The sequence below is a fragment of the Eptesicus fuscus genome, chromosome 17 (genome assembly GCF_027574615.1).
Source record: "Eptesicus fuscus isolate TK198812 chromosome 17, DD_ASM_mEF_20220401, whole genome shotgun sequence".
Taxonomy (NCBI): Eukaryota; Metazoa; Chordata; class Mammalia; order Chiroptera; family Vespertilionidae; genus Eptesicus; species Eptesicus fuscus.
This window is the reverse complement of record NC_072489.1, coordinates 33854749-33879024: the sequence shown is the minus strand read 5'-3', so window position 1 is coordinate 33879024 and position 24276 is coordinate 33854749. Positions and strand designations below refer to the sequence as shown.

Below are 24276 nucleotides of genomic sequence, written 5' to 3'. Positions count from 1 at the left end.
GCTGACACGTGGCTATGAAACTGATTTCTTTTTCGTGTTAATCTGTGGCCTCTACGTGAACGGCTTTCAGGAAGCAACAGGCAGAAAACTGCATTTGTGAACATTTTCTAAAACACAGCATGTGAGTATCTCTTTTCTTACAGACAGCCCGGGAAGGCACCAATATAGGGAGAAGAATTCCTCAGTACAGGAAAAATGAAAAAGTGAAAAACTCCAAATGGTCCTCAGGTGTCTTCATGTTCCCCGTGACAACAGTAGCACCTACCCAGTTAAAGCCAAAGCTGTACTAACAAAAATCACGTGTTAAACTCTCCTCTCAAGAGTCAAGTTAGCTTTTAAACATGCTTTTGAAATGGGGTGGGGGTGGGGGGCGCGTAAGCCTACGCAGGATTTACCAGGGATTCAGACATGTCAGGTGGAGTAAGGGCACCACCTGGCAGAGCCCTTACTCCAGGCACAGTAAACCTGACCGAGGAGCAAAGCTGGGGGGAGGGACGAGTCCATCTACAGCTGGTGACAGAGATGCTTGTCTCATGGTCCAGCTCCCACAGCCTCACAATGGAATCCTTTAAGGGGATAGAAGAAAGGCAGAAACAGATCAAAGAGCTCCGTCAGGCACTGAGTCATAACAGAGTGAGGGTGGAGAGCAGGAGCCCTCGGGTCAGGCTACTTGGGCTCAAAGCCTGGCTAGACCGCAATGGCCTGTGTGACTTGAGGTAAAGGAATTCTAAAGCTGCACAAAGCCTCAGTTTGCTCACCCGCAAAATGGACAAAATAATGCCACCTACCTCATGGGATTGTTATAATTATTGAAAGACACCCAACTGTCATTCAACAGTAGTCTGGTGATCATGGTGTCTCTACACAAAGGAATACGACTCAGCAATGAGAATAAACAAATTGCCACCACACACAACAAGAATAGGTCTTGCACACACAATGTAGAAGGAGGCCAGACATGAAAGGTGTACCTACTGTCTGATTCCATTAATCTAAAACTCAGAAACAGGCAAGCAAATAATCTATAGTGTTCAAAGACAGGGCGAACATCCTGAGTTAGCTGACTGTGCGTCTGACATGTCACCATGAACGGGACCTTTTTCCTGAGGACTTCACGAGGCATCAGAAGGCTGGGAGGAGAGCCTGGGGAAACATGGCTTACCTTTGAACTACAGCTGGAATGACAACAGGGTCTACATTTAGTCACATACTCCTCGGCTGCTTTCACACAATTATCCATCTAGTCAAGTGAAAACTCTAGGTTCTGCTGGGAAAGACTAGGATTTTTTTTTTAATTTAAAGTCTTTTTTCATTTTATTAATTTTTTTATTGATTTCAAAGAGGAAGGGAGAGGGATAGAGAGATAGAAACATCAATGAGAGAGAATCATTGATTGGCTGCCTCCCGCATGCCCCCTACTAGGGGGGATCAAGCTCACAACCCGAGCATGTGCCCTTGGCCGGAATCGAACTTGGGACCCTTCAGTCCGAAGGCTGACACTATTCACTGAGCCAAACCAGCTAGGGCAGGATTTTTTTTTTTTTTTTAACAGAATTAACCTGTCAGTCTGGTTTCAATCTTCATTGATCATGCACTGCAATCACCGTGCAACTTTATCTTGCTGCATTTTGCAGTCAACATGTATTGACACAAAGCGACTATAAATAGATTAAAATATGGCTGTGCAGGTGGCATATCAATTCTCTACCTTTTCCTGTACCATGTAATATATGCAAGACGTTTCCTCTGATTTAAGTGAAAGAAGCTCAAAACAGCTATTAGTAAGCCTGATTCTCGAACCATGAGTTTAAACCTTCGTGAATCTACATGAAGACAAACTATTTCTGATCACAGTATGCAGGATGGTCCTGGAGCAGCCTGGCACACCACCGAGCTCTGTTTGGTTCTTGTCAGGTGATGGAAACAGGATGAACATAGGCACATACCCTCAGCCACTCACAAGGCTCACATTGTGGAAGTCACGTGGTTCTGGGCCCAGGATCTATGGGGAAAGTACACACTGCACCTCAGGGCTCAAAACCACAAGCCTCACCTTGACTCTCGGCACTGCCAACGGGCTCAGCTCTACCTCCCAAACTCTCAATCTGACGATGATTCCCTCTGTGCTCCTCTTTCTGACAGTACCCACTTCCCCTTACCTCTGTAGAGGAGGCTAAAGGGGGGGCATTGCAGCCTCCCCACTTTAGTGTTCTGCCTATCTTCTGATTCCACACTGTTGGAAACAGCTTCATTTGATGCAGATGGCTTGACATTGATGGTGGGACTATTCTTTATCATTTCATGCCTGTTTTTAGTGAGTATTTTCTTTCTTTTTCAAACATCTTTTAAATGCTGTGCTTCATAACTTTTCTCAACCACCAAGACTCTGTGTGTGACTATTATACATGTGCTTTCCATCTTAAGGACTTAATCTTAAAACTCTAACTCAAGAATGGAGAACAACTCCCATTGACTTAGGTGGTTTTATGGCCTAGGAAGTCCTCTCAGAGTGTAAATTATAAAAATGTATTGTTTGAATGTTAGTTATTAAATCTGCCAAAAAAAAAAACAAACAAAAAACCTCTTCTTGGCTCAACTGGAAAAATAAGCTTCAAGGCCATGCCAACTGGATCCTGTGTAGCCACCTAACAAGCTGTCGCTTTGTTGACTTGTGCCCGCAAGGCTGAGGGGGGTGGGGGAGGTGGAGGGTTATGCTTTGCTCTTCTATGTAGACCCGCAGGAAGAGCTAACCTAGTAAATGGAAAGCAAACAGATCATTTATGAACATGACTATCAAAACGGAAACCTGGATCCGGTTTCCCCTCCCTTCCCCTCTCACCCAACTCTCTCCTTTCTTTCTCTCTTTTTCTCTTTCTTTCTCTCTTTCTTTCTCTCTTTTTCTCTCTCTTTCTCTCTCCCTCCCTCTTTTCCTTCCTTCCTTCCTTCCTTCCTTCCGTCCTTCCTTCCTTCCTTCCTTCCTTCCTTCCTTCCTTCCTCTCTTTTTCTCCTTCCCTTCCTCCCTCCCTCCCTTTTTTGTATAGGACATTTGTTGAACTTGGATAGAAATGTAAATTTGAATTTCTCTGAATTGACATGACAAAAATATGGTTTTTAAAAACATGGGTGTCATTTTCCAATATTATACTTTAATATTTGCTGTTATTTACATATCATTTCATGTTTTATGGCAGCCAGAGTGCCAGATAAAGTCTGAAGACACAAACACTAACATCAAAAACTATTTCTTCAACTAAGATTAGGCAATTCAAATGTTGAAGATAAGATTCATTCAGGTGCAGCAATGTGGGCTGGTGAGGTGTGCCAGATGCCATGTTAGCTATGACCAGTGATAGAGCCAACCCGCCTCACTGAGGCACTCTACAAATCTGATGGTTTGTTGAACAGGAATGAAGTGCCACTCAGTTTCTCATCTAGAATAACCAATCTGACTCATATGAGAGGTCAGTCCATAATGTGAATAAGGAGGTAACCACAAATGAAGAAAATTTGTCCGTATCAACATTTCATAGATTGTGTTTTTCAGACTGTCCCTTGATATAATATGGATTTCTGTGGGAAGGGACACGGGGGGAGGCATCAGCTAGATAAGCTTGGAAAGCACTAAAAGGGTTGCCAACAATGTGGGCTTGACCTTCCAGTATGGTTTAGTTTCCTTTTCAGTAAAATGAAAAAAAAAAAACAAAAAACAAAACACAAAAAAACAAAAACACCATAATAGGAGAATTGTTTGTTAGTTTTTAAAACAGTTCAGCTTCGTTTTGCCTCCTGAGACTATGTTATACATGTAATACTATACAAAGAAACCCTTGAAAAGGATATCTTTTTATAATGTGAAAATTCCTTTATCTTGCTGATTCTATTGCAAAAAAAAAAAAAAAGAGATTTAGGTTTTTTATTTTTTAAATTATATAAACAGGTTATCCCTTAGAATAAAGAAGTGAGAAGGGGAGGAGAGGACAGTCAGTATGAAGTGTGTTGACCCTCTCCATGCTCCCCCAGCTCCTCACACCCACACCTACAACATCATTATTCTGATCTAATAAAATGGAAAACTTCCATTCCATGAAGCCCCATGGTCCCACGTGGCTAAAGAATGGGTTCCCACTCTTTGAACATCCTCACTAAAAGGTGAAAAAGGTTGAATCTGGGGTTCACTGCGTTCGGGGCATCCCCTTCCACCAGTATTTGGCACAAGTTCACTTCCTGTGGAGGCAATTCTGCCTCTAGGTAACTAACTCCTTTGGCTCTCAGTGTCCAATTTCCATAGGAGAGGCCTCAGGACCTTACTTTGTTTAGTAACAGTAGCCCTTACATCCGCCTAGAATGCCTTATGCTTTAAAGAGTGTGTACTTTGCCCTGGCCGGTTTGGCTCAGTGGATAGAGTGTCAGCCTGCGGACTGAAGAGTCCCAGGTTCAATTCCGGTCAACGGCACATGCCTGGATTGCAGGCTCAATCCTCAGTAAGGGGGGTGCAGGAGGCAGCCAATCAATGATTTTCTCTCATCACTGATGTTTCTATCTCTCCCTCTCCCTTCTTCTCTGAAATCAATAAAAATATAGTTAAAAAAAAAAAAAAAAGGAGTGTGTACTTTCCTGCTACTCCTGTATTCGATCTTCCCCATCCTATGAGGGGGGAGCCCTGACTTCTACCTGAGTGCCCTTTCTCTACACCTTCCTTTAGTAAATGGATGTATTGGTCCCACATGTGTCTGTTCTTGCACGGTCTGTCCTTTTTGAGTTACTAATTATTTTATCATAAGATTACTAACATGCAGCACGTTTAACGACTTCTCTTAGTGCAACCAAACAATAATCTACTATCCTCCCCTTCAAGGCAGAGCTTTGCTACCCTGGAGCTTAGCCTTCTTGGTTATAAAATGCCTTCAGAAGTGCGAGGATCCGGATGGGTAAATATCAGACGTGTCCTTTCCCTGTAAGTCTAATATGCCTTATGTCACGCTCTAGTCTTTTCCCTTTCCTATTTTTTTTTAAATGACTCAAATTATCCTTGAAAATGAGATAGATCATCTGACCCAGAATCACATCCCTTCTTCAAAAGCCTACTTGTGTTTGCCATTTACCTAGCTGTGCTTCAAATCCCCCATGTTCATTTTTTTCATAACAGCCCCAAACAGGAAACAATGTAAATATCCATCAGCTTGTGAATGGATGAACAAAATGTGAGCTATCCATAGAATGGAATAGTACTCAGCTATAAAAAAGAAAGGAGTAATGATACCTACGGAATAGTACTCAGCTATAAAAAAGAAAGGAGTAATGATACCTACTACAACATGGATGAACCTTGAAAACATCATGCTACTGAAAGAAGCCAGTCACAAAAGATCACATATTTTGTGATTCCATTTGTAGGAAACATACAGGAAAGAAAAATATTTAGCGATAGAAAGTAAACTGCTCGTTTCTTGGGACTCGGGGTAGAAACAGGACTGACTGCACAAGGAGTCTTTTTGCTGTGGTGGAAATGTTCTAAAATTAGATTTTGGTGATAGTTGCACAACTCTAAATTTACTAGGAATCTTTGAATTGTACAGTTAAATTGGGTCAATTTTATAATATGCAAATGATGCTTCAATCAAGCTGTTTTTAAGAATAGTCCTTCATGTATTTATTCTTTGATGAAAACCTTGAGTTAGCCCATTTTATTCTCTCATTCAGAATCTCTTCAAATTCTTGTAGTGGTTCTAAAATATATAATTTTTGTCTATGACCACAGCTATACACAATAATTCATTTTACCTCTAACACTTATCTTAAATGTAAAAACACCCCTTGTTTGCTTGTTTCGTTATTTTCATGAGACTGTGGTAAGCATGGATTCAAGAATTTCAAAGCTATGGCTGAGCTGTGTAATGCTAACAAATGCCAACGTTAAGTTGAGGCTCTAAGGAATATGTGAGTAAATAAATGGTGGAATACTCACACAATGGACTACTACTGTACAGCAGGGTTTCTCAACCTCTGCGTGGGGGGTAGGGAGGGCGGTCCTGTGAGTTGTAGGATGGTTAGCAGCAACTTCCCCCCACCCCCTCAACCACCTTCTTGTGGCAACCAGAAAAATCTCTAGACATTACCAAATGTCCCCTGAGGGGCAAAATGACCCCTGGCTGGCAATCACTGCTATGCAGCAATGGCAATGAACAAATTCTAGCCAAACACAACACTACGGACAATATTGATGACTCTCACAAATATAACTGTGGCAAAAGAAGCCAGATAGAAGAGTGCATGCTATTCAATGGCATTCATATAACATTCAGAACCAGGCAGAACGAATCAGACAGTTTCCTTGGGAGAGCGTGTCAGTGACTAGAAGGGGCTTCTAGGATTCAGGTATGATTCTGTTTCTTAATGGGGGTGCTGGTTACATAAGTGTATTCACTTTATGAAAATTCATTGGGCAGCCCATTGAAGATTTATATATTTTTATATGTATATATTATACTCTAATAAACATGCTCCATTGCGGCTGCTGCAGAAAGAGGGCATTCAAGGTGATTCGGGAGCGGCTCAGCACCTTTCTAACAGGATGCTCATTCATCCCTCCACAGACCCACCGGGGCTCCTCTGGCCCACCCTGAACTGTGGGACAGAATCCAGTGTGTTCCAATGATGAATGGAAGCTTGTTCCTGAGGAACTTTGTTATCCAGGTGCCAAAACCAAGAAACCCCTCGCCCCAGCGCATTTTCAATTCACACTTGCCAAGCACAGGCCTAAAATTGATTTCAGTGTGAAACTGAACTAAATGAAGCCAAATAAAAGTAAAGCTCATTCCAGGGCTAAAGAAAATATGGGTCTAGTTCCCTAATCTGAGAGCACTACAAGAGCCCAACGTGGCAACTACTGGTGTTAGTTACAGTAGTGGAGAATGAACTGTGCTGGTTCATTCATGTTCTCACTCTCTTGGGGCCCCTCCTGACTAATCACTTGCCCTGGCAGATAGTGGACTGGGTGCCAGAGTGGAGGTTGTGGCCATAAAGACCTTTGATCTGGGCAGAGTTAGGTGACTTCAGACCTAGGCCTAATCATCTACTGACCAATGAGTTCATGTTCCAAGCAACTTAGCTGAAAGCCTCAAAGTATCAGGAGTTACTATTAACCTTCAAACCTTGTGTGTGTGTGTGTGTGTGTGTGTGTGTGTGTGTGTGTGTGTGTTTACAGATAAATAAATAAGAGAGAGACAATTTTCCATGAGTCCTTTCTGAGTCAGGTACTAACAGCCATTTATTATCCCATACTATCTTTCAAGGATTTTTGTATAGTGAACAGCATTGGACAAAAGAGGTCATGTTTCCCTCCAGAGTAAAGGGCCAGCCTTCCTACTGCCCATTTTAAAAGATTTAGGTTCCCTAAGCTTAGAGTTCCTCTCCTGTAATGTAACTCACTGCTTGTGTGTGTATCCATCATGGGAGACGGGGGGAAGAGGGGAGGCAAGAGAAACAAACACATGCTAATGCTCTTACTGCTTGCTGTGCTGTAAGTGATAAAGTCCTTTGTCCTGACCCAGGAGTCTCATGTTTTCTGCCAGCACCCATGACACTATGGCAAGCTAATTTATTAGATTGCAAGTGGAATAAAATCACAGACCCTTCACAGTTCTTGACTATATAATTGTTGACTGATTGATAGATAAGAGTTTTCTGTTTTTGAAAAGTAAATCTCCTACCCAGCCACACAGTTCTCTTAGTTTACTAGGTATACTTCCAGAGATAGTCTATGCATTAATAAATATATGTATCTTTTTTTTTCTTTTCTCCCAAATATTACCAGGCTATCGACACTGTTTTGCACTTTGTCTTTTATTTACTTAACAAATGCTTGGAGTTCTTTCCATATTGGTATATTTCGGGGACACCTCATTCTTTTTTAATAGTTGCAAATTAGTCCTTACTATGGATATATTATAATAACAAAATAGTATAGAGTATGTACTTCAGCAGTTCTCCTACTAATTGATATCTAGGTTGTCTCCAAGCCTTTCTTTCAAAATGCTGCCAAGAATAACTTTGCACATTCGCCATCTTACCATTTGCAAGATTTGCATAGAAAAAAGCTCTAGAATTTGAATTGTTAGCTCAAAGAATATGCTCACTTTAATTTTGATATTTCCAAACATCCCTATGGCGATGGTAGTAATATACATCTCCACTAGCAATGTGTGAGTGCTTATTCTCTCATGTTGAGCACAACATGATGGCTTAAGTTTTTACATATGCCAATCGATAGGTGAAAAATTGAACTCATATTTTTAATTTGTATATCTTACAATGCATTAGACTGAGCATTTTTTATATGTTTAAGAGCCATTTGTATTTCCTTTTCTGTGAACTTCATATTCCTTCCCCACATGTTTTTGCTATTAGATTGCTGATTTTTTATATTGATTTGTATAGAACTATATATTTGGGAAAGCAACCCTATGTCTTCTATAAGTTACAGAATTTTCCCCAGGTTGTTGTTTGTCTTTTGTTTTAATTAAAAGGAGATATTTTTCCCTGGCTGCTATGGCTAAGTTGGCTGGGTGTCATCCTGGGCACCGAAAGGTTGCTGGTTCAATTCCTGGTCAGGGCATATGTCCGGATTGTGGGCTCCATCCTCAGCAGGGGCTGTGCAGGAGGCAGCCAACTGATGTTCCGCTCTCATATTGATGTTTCTCTCTCTCTCTCCCTCTCCCTGCCTCTCTCTAAATAAATAAATAAATACACACACACACACACTTTGTGTGTGTGTGTGTGTGTGTGTGTGTGTATATATATATATATATATATATATATATATATATATATAATATTTGGCATGTAATTTAAAAAGTGATTTTGTACTCAACTGTATTTTCTTTGTGTGTGGTATCTGAGTTTGTGTGACACTTAGAAAGGTGGTCTTCCTGATCGATTCTGAGATTATAAAAGATCCATGTTTTCTTCTTGTAGTTTTATGGTGTAATTTTTACAGCTTAACTCTTTGCTCCATCAAACCTCTTCTTTTCAAAATCAATTATTAAAATATACATTAAAATGCTTATCATTATTCATAAGGCTAAGCATAGCTTTTTTTAAAAGATGGTTTTCTGAACTCCGTAATCACTTTTTAAAAAAATCCCCATCCTGTGACAGGTATGGACCTAGATATAGATATAGAGTGGTTCAAAGTACAATCCACTGAATATACGTAATAATGAACCTTATATAATTAATGTTGTTATCCTATAAAGAGATAGTGGATAGAGCTCTTCAGTAGTAACCTGGTAAAAGGATTTTACTCTACAAAATTTTGCAATTATATTGCCTAGGAAAATGAAGACAGCCCAGAAGAGGCACACAGCGCTTCCTTGGGAAGGCAATTTACTTGACAGGTCTCTGTGCTGGTTCTGCACTGGGCTGGTGAGAGGGCTTGGCAAGAATTCCCTTTTCTTATCCACCTGGTTACTAGAGGCCAAGCCGTTTTCTCTCTGACGTTTTCGGCCCCAGAGTATCCTGACCTGCTGCAGGTGAAATTTATTTTCCACCCTAATAGCTGGATAGAATTATAGGAAAAGAAAAAAAAATAATTTATTTTAGATTTAATATATACAGTCACATAGTTTTCAAAATAGCTGTAACCAAATTCACTTCAAAAAAGGCAGAAGGAAAAAGAAAATGAAAGAAAGCTGCTGTCCAAAAGAAATCAATGTTAAATCAGAAAACCTGCTGCTAATTTAAGACCTGTCATTAGCTTTGAGTCAGCTAATCTTTTTAAGCTTAAATACCTGCACTATATGCCTACCTTTTTCTTTTACTTACTACATTAATAATGAATAATCTGTGAATATAAGACAACATATTATTTTAAAAATCCAACGAGATCAAAGTTAATCAGAACTCATAATCAGATAAACCACGGCAAGAAATCTATTAGCTTGGGTAGAAGAGGCATGATTATTTAATTTGACTCATTCTAAGTAATTTTAGATGATAGGTATGAAATACATATAAATGGACAGCATTTCTGCCCAGGAGGTACTTACATATTTTCCTCAGAAATGCTAGAATTACACCAGCAATGTACCAGGAAAAGAAAGGCCCATTTTTGGAAGGCTCTTCCAATGTGGGTTCTTCATACCCATGGCCATCAATGTGACAAAGGAATCCTTTCAGATTTATTCCCATTGGAACATACCAGGTTCAGTAGGGAGGTCCGGAGAATTACATTATCAAGAATCACAAGCCACTTTTAAAAAAATCGTGCTACTCTCTTGATTGTGATTGGAAGCGGGGCAAATTTCCAGGAATAAACAGTCACCACAGCCAAGAACAGCTGACTAAGAAAGAACGATCTCCAGATTTTTCCAGAAAGCTGTCTGCTCATTAGGTAATGGTAAAACAGCACAAGAATGGCAAGCTTTAAAATATTCCAGCTGGAATATTTCATTTTAAATATTCCATGAGGAATGCAACCATCACAGAAGTCTGCATTAACTGGTAAACAGACTAACATTTTTGAGAAGAAAAATAAATCTGAAAAGGGCGAACAGCATCCTGAAGTAGAGAAAACCTTCTGTTACTAACTACCTGGCAGCCCGAGGGCATGGCACAGTGCTCCATTTTGTGTGGTGAAGGAATCAGGGTAGGCCATGGTTCTCAAGCCACACGGAAGTGAAGCACCTCCTAGCCAGCTTTTAAAGAACCCAACACAGACCAACTCCATCACATTATCTGGGAATGGGACCTAGGCATCAATATTGCGTGAAACTTAGCAAGGGAGAAAAACTAGGCTCAATAATCTCTAAGGTCCCACTGAGATCTCAGTAATTAAGGGAAGCATTCAGGACACGTGTGATGTATGGAAAACAAGAAAGCATAATGCCCACACAGGTGTAAAGAGAATCCTAAGTAGGAACTCTTTGAGATATTAGCAGAGAATGATATTCTCAAATGAGCCTTGGGTCCCTACACATGAATAATAAATACTCTTGATTAATAAAAACAACAACAGCCTGGAAGGCATGGCTCAGTGGTTGAGCATCGACCTATGAACCAGGAGGTCGAGGTTCCATACCCAGTCAGTGCACATGACTGGGTTTTGGACTCGATCCCCAGTGTGGGGCATGCAGGAGACAGCAGACCAATGACTCTCTCTCATCATTGATGTTTCTATCTCTCTCTCCCTTTCCCTTCCTCTCTGAAATCAATAAAAAATATTTAAAAATTATAGCACAGTAATAAATATGCTTCTTTATCAATGTATTGAACAATAAGATCTAGCTACTTAGGTAGACAGTTATAATGACTACCTTAATTCTGTTGTAATAAAGAGCATAGATATTGTTGATATCAAGCTCTGTCTATATCAACTTTTTGAGGTAATGACTATTTCTATATTTTTTAAAATGAGAAACTTTTTTAAAATCCCCAAGGATAGCTTTTATTGATTTTAGAGAGAGGAAAGAAGAGAGGGAGAGAGAGAAATATGGATGTGAGAGTGAAACATGGATAGGTTGCCTCCCACACTCTCCCCGACCTGGGATAGAATCCACAACCTTTCAGTGTACGGGATCAGGCTTCAACCAACTGAGCCACACCAGCCAGGGCCTACTTCTACATTTTTTATGCAACTATACACAAAGCCAACCAGGAAGAAATCATGAAGACTGACATGGCTTCAGAATCTTTTGTTCCATGGAAATAAGAAGGTAATCAGGATGAATTAGCAGCAAGGAATTAGTTTAGTTCCCAGTCTCCTCGTTAAAATAAATGTACATCCACAAAGAGAAAAATTTGAAAGTACACCCTTTTCTATATCAAAGCTCAAGTGTTCATTTTTAGAAGCATAGAAAAATATGTATAATTAGCTGAATCACTTAAGTCATAGATTATAGCATTTATAGTTCTAGAACTCCCAATGAAAAGGGAGCCATGGTGTGTTTTGCAGCACACAGTTAACTTGGTATGACCCCAGAAAGAAACCCTTCATTCCAAACATCCTTCAGGTGTCCTTGAGTTTCTGCCTGAGACAACACGAAGTACTAGGCCACTGAAATGGGCCAACTTGGGTTGCCTCTACTATTGTATTAGCTCACAAGAAGGCCCTAGAAATTTTACCTCATCTCTCTACCTTAGTGTCCTTGTTTATGAGTTGCAATACTTACCACTACCCATACTGGGGAGCTGCTAGGATAGTTAAGAAGAATTTCTCAATAAGCTTTGATGAGCATGATGAGATAAGGGGAATGTGCATGCCCAGAGGAACCCCACTATAATTCAGGGAGGTGGCCATTACCCTCAGGGACACACCACCCTTATCAAATCAAGTCTCCTAGAAGTGTGTTAACTACATCCAGAAGATGCTCTAAACCACACTATTCCAGTGTTCAACTTAGGTCTCAGCCACCCTTCTGAATGTAGCCCTGTAAGTGGTCCACTGAAGGCTGTATTTTGTTACCTCTGTGTATTTTCTTACACATTTGCAACTCGTTCTACAAACGAGGCTGTATGTGACACCGGCTTCTTGAACCATGAAAGATTAAGATTCTGTGCTGACCTGTGGAAATGCCAATGAAACCTCTAGTCCATCCAGAGAACAGGCCTGTAGCTTGTGGGGCTTTGGGAACTTGTAACTCATGAATGCCCGACTGTGCAGCGCTCGCATAATGAACAAGGCGAGGTCTAGAGTTACATGTAAGTCACTGCAATTATTTCTAAGGACACTTATTCTTGAGTGTATGCATTCACCCACGAGAACACTGAAGCTTTGTATTATTAAGGTGAAATGTTGGGTTCGATTCCAAACACTACTGTTCCTTAAACTGGCCACAGAGCCTCATCCAAACTAACATTTATTGCCTTTTCACGGCATTTGCTAAAATCCACACCTTCTAAAGATTATACAACATTCCAAAAAGCAAATGAGGAAAATTCCTTTCAAAGCAACAGCATCTTTTTTGATTCTTCACTGGGTTAATCTGCAACCACTAAAATTAAACTTAAATGTATATTGAAGTGATCAGAATACTCCTTACTCTGACGGTCTTCATAACAATTATATCTGTTACATGCATGGAAGGAAAAGAAGAATCCTTGAAAACCTGGCATTCAGACTTAGGAGGCAGTCACTTCCAACTCTGCCACTAACGGTGGCACCCTAAAGTGTTCTTTAACCTCAATAAGCCTTCCAGTTCTCAACTATAACATGGGGATAAGAACATCAACTACTTCATAGGATGGGGTTAGACACTGTAGGGAAAGTCCTGGAATACACGCCTGCTCCTTTCCCTTGGGGAACCCAGTAGGATCAACAAGATACCTTTCTGAAAGCCACGGCAGACTTATAATGTCACCAAGAACTAAAATTGTGTGTTATTTAAAAGGCTTCTTAGCTCTGGCCGGTGGGGCTCAGTTGGTCGGGCGTTGTCCCATGCACCAAAAGGTTGTTGGTTCGATTCCCAGTCAGGGCACATCCCTGGTAGGAGGCAGCTGATGGATGTTTTGATTTCACATCAATGTTTCTCTCTTCTCTCTCAAAAACGATTTAAAAGATCTTTTTACGAAAAGGCTTAGTAAATAAAAGCCTCAACACTGAGAAGAAAATGAAGAAACCAGGTATTTATGATGACCCAGATTTTTCCATTCAATAAATGTGGCTAGACAACATATTCTTGTTGTCTGTGCTGGGACATTTGACATTATTTTGTTTCCGAGGTGTCTTGCACTGTGAAGACATGGATTCTGTGATTTAATTTATTTTTTAATGGATTTCAGAGAGGAAGGGAGAGGGAGACAGAGACAGAAACATCAATGATGAGAGAGAATCATTAATGGGCTGCCTCCTATATGCCTCATACAGAGGATGGAGCCCACAACCTGGGCATATGCCCTGAATGGGAACTGAATCGTGACCTCTTGGTTCACAGGTCAACACTCAACCATTAGCCATGTAAGTTGGGCAAGATTCTGTGATTTAATTTATATATAGTCACACTCCTCTCTTCATTCAAATAATGTAACCCCTCCCCAGCAAAGGACTTCAACCTCATGTCCGACAATTACCCCCAGCCAATACAAGGCTCCTCCATGTGAGCTTGGGCTCTAGCCTCTTACACAGGCCCTGTACTCAGGCCTTCGAGGTGCCTAACATTGAGGCTATGGCCCAGGACTGCTGAAAACATGGACTTCCTGACCTACATTGGTAGAATGAGACAACTCCCCAAGGTGCTTTTTCCAAACTCCATGGAAGGTGCCTTTTACAACCTCACAATTTATAGGCACTCCTCACTGGTGCCCAGTGAAAGGGAGGCATTATCTGGTTGCCGACATCCTTCAGCCTTGATCTCCAGTTGGGTCAAATTTTTATTGTGGGAAAAATACATTGGTGGCCTGGTTTCCTTTTATCATCTACAAATCACAGTTAAAACTTGGCTCAAGTATTAGCAGCTTTAGTGGAAACAAATCATTCCAATTATGCTGCGGAATCCTGACATGGTTGTAAGGCTAAGCAATAAAAACTATTACCCGTACTTGTTGCGTCTGAGAACAAAGAAAATTTATTTTCCAATTACATACTTTATGTCACCATAAGGAATGAAATGTGTGTGATGGTGAGGGTAACATGCATTTGCTAGTTATATACCATTTACTCTTTTTTAAAAAGCGCTGGGGAATGTCTCTAAATAGAATTCATTATTATCATCTTGAGATATATTAGCAGTAGGCAGCTGCCAAAATATTTTACAAATGAAGCAGTAATACTTTAGTTTTTACCTAGGCCAGCTGTGTTTGCTACTTGGCATTAAGTCTCATTCCCTCTATGAAATCAACAACTTATAGCCACAGAGGAACTGATAAGATTTTAACTTCATTTCAGTTAAAGGAGTTCCCTTCTGAGTTCACAAATTTGCTTCATGAGATGGGGGAGGACTGCCTGCGTGACTGCACAGGAAATCCCGGGAACAGCGCCTGCCACATAAGAAGCGCTCAGTGCTGGTCATGAACAAGTCACAACAGAGTAGGAACATTCTCACAAAACATACCTTAAAAAGGAAGACTCCTGATAAATACGCAAATTCCATAGGTGGGATGTTAATGTATAAGCTTGATTAGATGTCTTCTTATTCTATGGCTAACTTAAACACAATGGAAGAATATAGATTTTTATTTTTTAGTAACTACTTAAAACGTTTATTAGTGACTCAGTGGGCCAAGAATAGTAATTACTCATATAATTTAGGAAAAGACTCTACTGTAGACTCACCTGGCAGGACCACATAGTTATTGTAATTGACGTGATGGCACAACATGCACTTCGGAAACAAGGGAACTGGATGGATTTAGAGGTAAGCTGGAAATTCTCAGACCTACAGCAGGGACTGAGAGGCTTTAGTGTGTGACTAAACTTGGTGAACTTTCGCCTAGTATAATTTTATCTGTATTGCACACTCTGCAACCACTGGCATCTTTTTTTTAAATGTATTTTTATTGATTTCAGAATGTAGGGGAGAGGGAGAGAAAGGTAGAAACATCAATAATGAGAGAGGATCATTGATCAGTTGCTTCCTGCACACCTCTTACTGGGGATCGAGCCCGCTCCCTGATATGTGCCCTGACCAGGAATCCCACTGTGACCTCCTGGTTCATAGGTCGATGCTCAACCACTAAGCCACACCAGGAGGGCTTTTTAAAAATTTTTTATTTATTTAATAAAAGGATTAAACTGTTTGAGAAGGCTTAAGGAAGAATAAGCAAGGTTGGGGGTGGGGGTTGAATTTTCGAAAGAGAAACAGGCTAGCCCAGTGGTTGACAAACTCATTAGTCAACAGAGCCAAATATCAACAGTACAACGATTGAAATTTCTTTTGAGAGCCAAATTTTTTAAACTTAAACTTCTTCTAACGCCACTTCTTCAAAATAGACTCGCCCAGGCCGTGGTATTTTGTGGAAGAGCCACACTCAAGGGGCCAAAGAGCCGCATGTGGCTCGTGAGCCGCAGTTTGCTGACCACGGGGCTAGCCAATCACAAAATATTTCAAAATAGTAAAGTTGCATTTTCCAAACACTGTTCTCTGGTCTGTATATTCTATCTCCAGAATGTCAAAACAAAATGCTTAAGTTAAATCACTGATAACCAACCTGGAAAGTGGGGTTTGTTTAGCTTTTAGTTTTTGTTTTTAGTGGAGGGGAAATATTTTCCAGTTAAAAATAAATAAATAAATAAAGGAAACAAAGCTGTGGTAGAAAAGGGGCATGTGGTAAAGAGAAAAGTGCGGGGAGAGCACTTAGGTGATGGACCTCTGGCTTAGTGGCAGCATCACCAACTAGCTAGCCTGAAAGATGGCCATGAGCTTTAGCAAAGCTCTTAAATGCTGTGTATCAACTGTAATATAAAGAGTTCGAAGATGAGCTCTTAGTTTTCCTTCCAGAAATTAAATTATAAAAATACATTTTAAAGAGGAAGCAGCCTAAATAAGAAGTAATAATTTAACATTTTAACTTAGTAGCTTAAAAATGTATACAATGTCAGTTGGGAATTTTATTGCTTTGGGCCCAACGCCACTGTAAGACTGACTGGGCAGAAAGTTGAAAGAATATCAAGGTTTTGGGTAGGGTGGTGCAATTAGAAAAAGTAAATGCTGTGTTTAGAAGAGATTTAAAGACAGAGTTTGAAAGAACTAAAAAACTATAATTAAAGAATATAAGGCTTTAGTAGCTATAGTTAATTATGGCAAGCACAGTTCCTGGTTGGGCTATTCAATAAGTATATGTCGAGTAGATGAAGTGAACAAACACATAAGTGAGACTTGACAGAAACTAAAAAGGGAAAGGATTTTAGAGACTTTGGGAAAACAAAATAATACACAATGGGACCACCACCAGAGGACCAAAAAGTTAATTCAGGATTTTAGCAGTAAAAAAAAAAAACGCACATAAAAATCATCACCAATGTTTTGAATTGTTGATTCGCTAGAAGTTGGGAAGGCATGAATTATCCATAAGTAATGATTGGGGAAAGGTGGAGATGAATGAGGTAATGGGGAGAAACCTCAGACTCTATTATAGGCAGTTTGACTTGCTAAGTAAAGTCTGCAAATGATTTTTAAAGCACATATGGGGCATAAATTAAAAAGAAAAAAGTAATTGTAGTAAAATTAGAGTGAATGTAGAAGCTTAGTGGGAGAATACCTTCTATTTAATAGATGGGATGCTGCCTGATTTATGAATCATTCAATAAAGCCAATTAGACCTTTAATTAAAAAATAAAACTTAATGGATAAAAAAGAATGTTTTAAATAACAAAACATATAAAGCAGATGTTTAAAGCAAATATAAACCTACCCTAGAAATGATCAAGTTTAATGATGCAGCTTTTGATATATTTATGTGTTTTATAAAAGCTTACTTTCATTGCCAAAATTTAATATTTGGTGCTCAACTGAGCTTGTCATGTTTATGTTATAGTCGTGTTTCCACAGTACCAGTTATAGCAAAATCAACTTCAGTAGTAAGTTTGAAATGCAGAAAGAGTTGCTGATAAGATGTTAAAGGAAGTCACACCAGCCGACTGATGGAAGTCATTTTGTACACCATGTGTTATCAAAGGCAAGTTATATTTCAAGTTTTAACACAGTGGCTCTTTTGCAGAGAGAAAAAGTATTTCCATCTTGTGCACCAATTTGTTCTAAATTAAAACAAAATATTTGGTCATCAAAAAGGCAGAAGAAAATAAAAACCAAATTTTTAATAAACCCTGTATTTACGATCAACCAATGAACCTTCATGAAAAGCTTTATTTAATCTTTGTCCAAAGAGAAGCAAAGGGAGCTTAGACACCGGTGTGAGTCTGGGAAAGGGATTGCCCCTAGACCTGGAGCTGGGCTTGGGCAGACAGGGACAGGAGAGCATTAGGGGCTCTGAAAGCCGAGGGCACTGGGTGTGCTTCTGAGTTCAAACAGACTCCAGGAGAGAGGAGGCATTAGACTCCCACAGCCCGCAGAGCCCCTAGGGTCCCAGCACAGTCCCAGCAGGATGCTGGGAGTATGGAGGAAGAACCAAGCCTCACTGGCCCCCCAGAGTTGTACAGGAGCAGCACAGTGACCTCGAGATCTCCAAAGAGAGCATGGAAGAAGCAAGGAGAGGTGTGGAAGCGGAAGGGACTTTCGGACAGGAATGTGCTTGTTCTGCACCAGCACTAAGGAGGAGGCAGGACAATGAGCATCTCAGAGACCCTGCACAGGCAGAGGCCACCGGGACCCGGGGAGCATCCCCAACCCCAGGTCTTGGCAACTCTGTAGGGGGAAAAGGATTACATTAAATATATCTGGCTTAAGCTTACTGTTCTTAGAGTGTCCCCTTAATAAGAATGATCTAGGTATGACATGAAACATGAATGGTACATAGGAATCAAGATGAGGCTGAGATTTCTGTCTAGGTTATACACACCGATCCTTCCATAAAAACAAATAAAAAATGTGCGGTTAGAATATAAAATAATCTCATGAAAAACATCAAAAAGCTGAGGGAGGAGGAGAGGGGTCCTAAAGTTAAAATGCCACAATGGTGCTGCTTTTACAGGGAAGCTTTCTTGTTTTAAACATTGAAAAGTTGTGGTCTGATCAGTTAATTTGTATGTAGCAGTGTACACTTTCACATACAATTACTATGCTTTAAAACACGACGCTTTGTTACAGACCCCATCTGTCCACTTCTCTGATGGGTTTGAATAAACTATTCCTGTCTTAAAAAAAAAAAAATTCCAAGAGCTGACAAGACAGCAAGAAACGGCCATGCCAAATGCTGCAGAAAAGCAGGAACCTGAGAGGTAAGCAAGGCGGGAGGCAGTTGTATCCTGGTAGGGGCGGATCTCAGCTGATTGACAGCTTCACCTGGGAGGTGGAACTAATCAGAGCCCAGAACCCACCAAGTGGGGTGAATAAAAAGGCCTTCCTTACACTGAGGGTCCTAAGAGTCACTCCCTACAAGTAAGAGTGAACCAGAATAAACCCACGGCCCACTCTGAGAGGCTGCAAGGGCAGATGCCTTGGCAATGAAAGTATACGTAGGGAGGTGGGGTCCCCGAGATGTTGTATACAAGGGCCAGCCCTTGTGACATCAGAAGTCAAATTTACGTCACCTGGGAGGTCTAAAAAACTTGCAGTGGGCTAAAGTGGTCCCAGACCAGTAATGCCACCAGGCACCTGGCAGAAACAAAAGCAAATGTAAGGGGGGAGGGGGGGGCGCAGGAGGCCATTCATCCTAAGCCTCGAAGAATCCCTGAGTAATTTTTCAGTGGTAATGACAAATACTCAGGCAAAAATAAGCAAGCCCACAAGAACAGACAGATAACAGGGGTAGAGGTGTGTGTGTGGGGGGGGGGGGGGGGGAAAGAGATCAAAGAAAAATCTAGATCCTAAAGCAAATTCATTCTCTAATGAATTCTGTAGCTGTTTATGCAACTAATATTTATTGAGCACCTACTCTGTGCCAGGCTCTGTGCCAGGTTGCCGGGCATATATGCCATTTCAGCTGTCATATGAACAAATCACCCAGGGATGAAAGGTTAGTGGACCCGTGAGTGTCCATTATTTAGTGATAGGTTTTGAAATACACAGTAATCTCCAAGGACTGAGATTGACACTGTTGATTCCTTTCCCAGACTTTCAGTCCCTAAAGGTTCCATGTTCGAGTTAAGCCTAATTATCCCCTAAGCAAACCACAGAGCCACGTGCAGAAGCAGAAAAGTGATGAAAGACAAGGAAAACTACCTCAGAGACACTGAACTCAGAGTTAAGTACATCTATCTTTACCAGTAAAAGTCCAAACAGATAATCTTAAGAGAACGGCGTGAATTGGACATTAATTTTAAGGCAGATCTGGAAACAGCTGAAGGCACAGGAGGGTGGGAAGAATTTAGTCCATAATTTACTTATACAGAGATTGCCTTTCTTGGCCAAGGTGGTTGGCAAACTCTTGCTAATATTTGGGTTACTCTGATGCATTTTTACACTAATTATCAACCTTTGTCTCCTGCCTAGCTTTTCACAACAAGGATTTAAATAGCCTCCACACTTCAACATTTGCTTGTTCTTATTGTATAATATATAAATATTCTCGTGGTTGTCATTTACTGAGCCTTCGGAATGTATGGCTTGTGCTTTCTTCTCCTTGTTTGCCAGACCACAGCAGTGTCACAATAATAATAATAATAACAATAGCTACTTACTCTTGGCCTAGATCCGTACAAGATACTGTTTAGAAGTTATTTACTCCTCAGAACAATTGTAAGGGGTAAGTCATTGTTACTCCCTTTCTGTGCTCAAAGTTGGACAGACCTGGATTCAAATCCTGTCCTGCTTTTTGTCGTTTCTCCTCCCCTAAAAGATGAGGCTCAGTTTCCTGGATGAAGGCTACTCTGGGGATGAAATGAAATACAGTGTGGCTGAGTACCTGGCCTCTAGGAAGCTGCAATGGTTACTCATTGTGAAATTCATGTCTTGCCTTAGGCAGCAGCTTCAACTACTAGCTAGACAACCTCTTGCATTTATGAAGAGTGTTACCCTGTCCATACCCCTTCACTTCCTTCCCAACCACTGGCTTGTTTGATCCTTTGGAAAATATTTTAATACCTTAGTATTGACCGTTTGAGACTGGCTGTCTTCAGGACATAGTAACTGTCTGTCAGCCTTGAAAAATGCTAATCCAGGAAATGATGCAAGAAGAAAGGACCAGTCCTCTGAAGGCAGTCTGCCTCCTTCCTTCTCCTAGGTTTATGTGTGTCAGGGGTGTGGGGGTGGCCAGTGTTGGAGGTAAGTCAAGGGGGGGGGGGTATGGAGGGATGTGATACGTAGGTGTCCTAGGTTTCCAAAAAAGGAATGTGCCACCTTCCCTTATAAAAGAACATGTCTCTTTTTCTTTTTCTCGAGCTTGTGAGAAAATCATCCTACTTTCCCTTATTTAAACAAACCTACATACTTACTCTTCTCACAGGGGTCTGGATTGAAAGGCTATATTCATCAATGTGACAGAAAATCCTGGGAGAGATGTATTCACCCCATTATACCGCCTGGCACACAGTAGGGACTCAACAAAAATTTGAAGTTACTGCAGTGACTGTAGTGTGTCCTCTGCTGGTAATGCAGAAAATAATGCAATGCTTCTCCTCACTTTTAGATAGCCTCCTCTATCAGCATGATTCACCTGTCAAATAATTAATTAGTTGAGAAGTCACACAGGTGGACAGATTTGTGTTTGGCCTGCAAGGTTTCAATGTACATTTTGAATGAACATTTAAAGCTTCAGAGATTTCATATACATTTATAGCTGGCTTGCTCTACCCAATAGTATCTACCTGGTCCTTCTGGGAACTTGTGCTGGGGCCTGGATTATAAATGTGTTCTCGAAATCAAAGTTTACAAGTCCTTTTAGCTACATCAGGTGTTAATTTGATCCTAGAAAGACCTCCCCCACCCCACACACACACACCACCAAAACAAAAGCTAGAAGGCTCAAAATGTGTAAATACACAACCCAAACCCTCCAGCCCTCAAATTCTCTCTGAAAACTTGACTCTGCAGTTCCCACTAACAGCTTGTAAAGCCCCGAGAACCCTCCACTTCACGGGTTCTTGCTAACCAGAGGCATGAAGAGGAAAGACCAGGGCCCCTTCTCTCCTAATGCTTGAAAAAGCCCTCCCACCCCCAGCAGAACTGGGAAGGAATTCTTGATGCAAGCAGGGAGGAAGCCTTAAAACGCCACTGACATAAAAGGCTACTAAATGCCACAGTAGCTTGTCATTTAGAAGGTGCCATTTAGAATTTTATAGAAATTAATCAAATTAAATAGGCCTAAAACGCAAGTGATTTTCATTTGACGCTATTTTAAAATATATTACAATCCTGAGAGTCTCCCCACTTTAAAATAAAAATCATTCCTATAAAGGCAGATAGATCCTGACCATTCTCCCTTTTCACATGGATGCCACCTCCCTCCTGGATCCTCCTTTGCTGGCCCAGTGTGGTCCCCTGAAACCACAGAGCCCCCTTTCCCTGGCTGCACAAGCCCATGCTTCTAGCCCCTGCATGGCCCCTTCACTCTCCTTCCCCAAATTCTTGATTTTCCATCTCTCCTCAAACCCACCACAAATACTCCTTAAAGATATTTCAGTAATAAGCATTATATAATACTAATAGTAATGATGTGATTATACATTAATGATATATTACATTAAAGACACATTACTACTTATAGTAATGCCATTTAGTGAGCACCTACTATGTGCCAAACACAAGTTTAACTATTTAAGAGAAGTCAGTCCATTGAGCACCCCCACCTTCACCTGAGGCTTGCAGTGTGGTAGGTAAAGATGAGTCCCCAGCAGTCAGACTGCTGGCTGGGATCTTTTTTTTTTTTTTTTTTAATATGTCTTATTGATTTTTTACAGAGAGGAAGGGATAGGGATAAAGAGTTAGAAACATCGATGAGAGAGAAACATCCATCAGCTGCCTCCTGCACACTCCCTACTGGGGATGTGCCCACAACCAAGGTATATGCCCTTGACCAGAATCGAACCTGGGACCCTTCAGTCCGCAGGCCGACGCTCTATCCACTGAGCTAACCTGGTTAGGGCTCTGGCTGGGATCTTAAGAAGGCTCGCTGACCACCCCGGGTGTGGTCCAAACGCTGTCTACAAGGCTCCTTGAAACTCTGATTACTGCTGCCCTATTGAAGGATGTGAAATTGACAGAAGTCCCTATTGCTAAGTGGAAAAGGAACTTTTGTCGTTGACAAGCCCTCTGTTTCCCATCAAAGGGATGTCCTGGCAATTCTTGATAAAACGGAGCCTCCTCACGACAATCCCCTCATCTTACTCCAAGGCGAAGGAGGAGTCTCCCCCGCCTGAACTTGAGGTGCCACCAGAGCCAACAGGGAGCTGAGTTAAGCTAAGGGTTAAATCCTGCCAGTTGTAGAAAAGCCATTTCCTCCCGTTAAGTCTAGATAATTGCAGTTTCCTCCGTGAAAGTCCGTCCTCAGAGCCCATGACCAGAAGGGTCAATGGACAAAGTTCCAATGACCGTCGCCGGCGTGCGCCCAGAGGCCAGCCCTGGCAGAAGCGGGCAGCTCGGCCCTCCACCCGCTCGCTGTCGCCCAGAAGGAAAGGCGGCCTGGAGAAGCTCTTGGGGGGAAAGGACACGTCCCAGCAGGGTCCTTCCTCTTGGCCGGGACCTACTGTGCAGGCTCCGGAGGTCTCGCCGGGGCGTGACCACTCCGCGGCGCGGAGGTTCCCAGAGGCTCGGGGCGCCGGCGGGCGAGGGCTGCCCCGGGAATCCCGGCCGAGCGCGCTCCCCAGCTTCCCTCCTCCCAGCCCTCCTCTTCCCCCTCCTCCCGGCGCCCCAGCCTCCGCGCCGCGGCTGCCTCCTCCCGGGGAGGGTGGGATCCCGGTGCCCCGGGAGGTTCGGCGCCACCCGGTTGGAGGGGAGAGGAAGGCGGGCGACTCGAAGCCTACCGTCCTCGGCTTCTTGACCCCCGACATGCTGGCTGCGGCGGCGCCCGGCGCGCTGGACTCGGAGCCCGGTTCCTGGGTGCGGGGACGGAGGGCGCACGGGTGGCGTTGGCGTTGGCGTTGGCGGCGGCGGCACTGCTGCCGGACTCCCGGGAAGGAGGTATAAAAAGGCTCCGCAGACACGTCGCACTTCCCTTGACCAGCCCCCTCCTCCTACTCCTCCTCCCGCCGCGCTCCTCTCCGCCCCGTCGGCTCCGCCAGCAGCGCCCAGCCCAGGGGACCCGGCCGCCGCCTGGGCGGGGTCGGACCGGGCTCCCCACCCGCGGGAGCGGCTGGGCCAGCTCGGGTCCGAAGCAGGACCTGGCAGCCCGAGGGGCAGACCCACAGGCCGTGCGCGGAGCCCGGGGTCAAGTACAGCCCCTCCTTTCCCATTCCCAGCTGGTCCCAGAGCATCCCCCACCCCCACCCCCATCCCCATCCCCGCGCCTCTTCCAGGAAGTCTTCCTGCCTCTGGGACCCAGAGCTTACTTGGTTAAGGACAAGGATGCTTGAAACAGCCAGACTCGTTGGCATGGTCCTGGAGGGAGGGGTGGGGTGGGGGGGGGGGGCACGGGCGCCCAGCTCGCCGTCACTCGTCACCCGCAGTTTTAACAGCGACGGCCAGCCTTGACTGATCCCCTCTCGGCTGAACTCTGCCTGCAGGCTCATGCGCCCCCGCACCAGGCATTGCGCCCTTACATCCTCCTCATTTTACAGATGAAGCAATTGAGGCT

General features: G+C 42.5%; 1 protein-coding gene across 1 annotated transcript in view; it reads right to left on the bottom strand.

Moving 5' to 3' along the window:
* Positions 1–23975, bottom strand: part of PAPSS2 (3'-phosphoadenosine 5'-phosphosulfate synthase 2) — a 68366-nt gene extending 44391 nt beyond the window's left edge. The window contains 3 exon segments of the mRNA XM_028127607.2: positions 23507–23629; positions 23632–23733; positions 23736–23975. Of these exon segments, the coding sequence (XP_027983408.2) occupies positions 23507–23629; positions 23632–23733; positions 23736–23975 (465 nt within the window).
* Between the last annotated feature and the right edge of the window lie 301 nt (positions 23976–24276).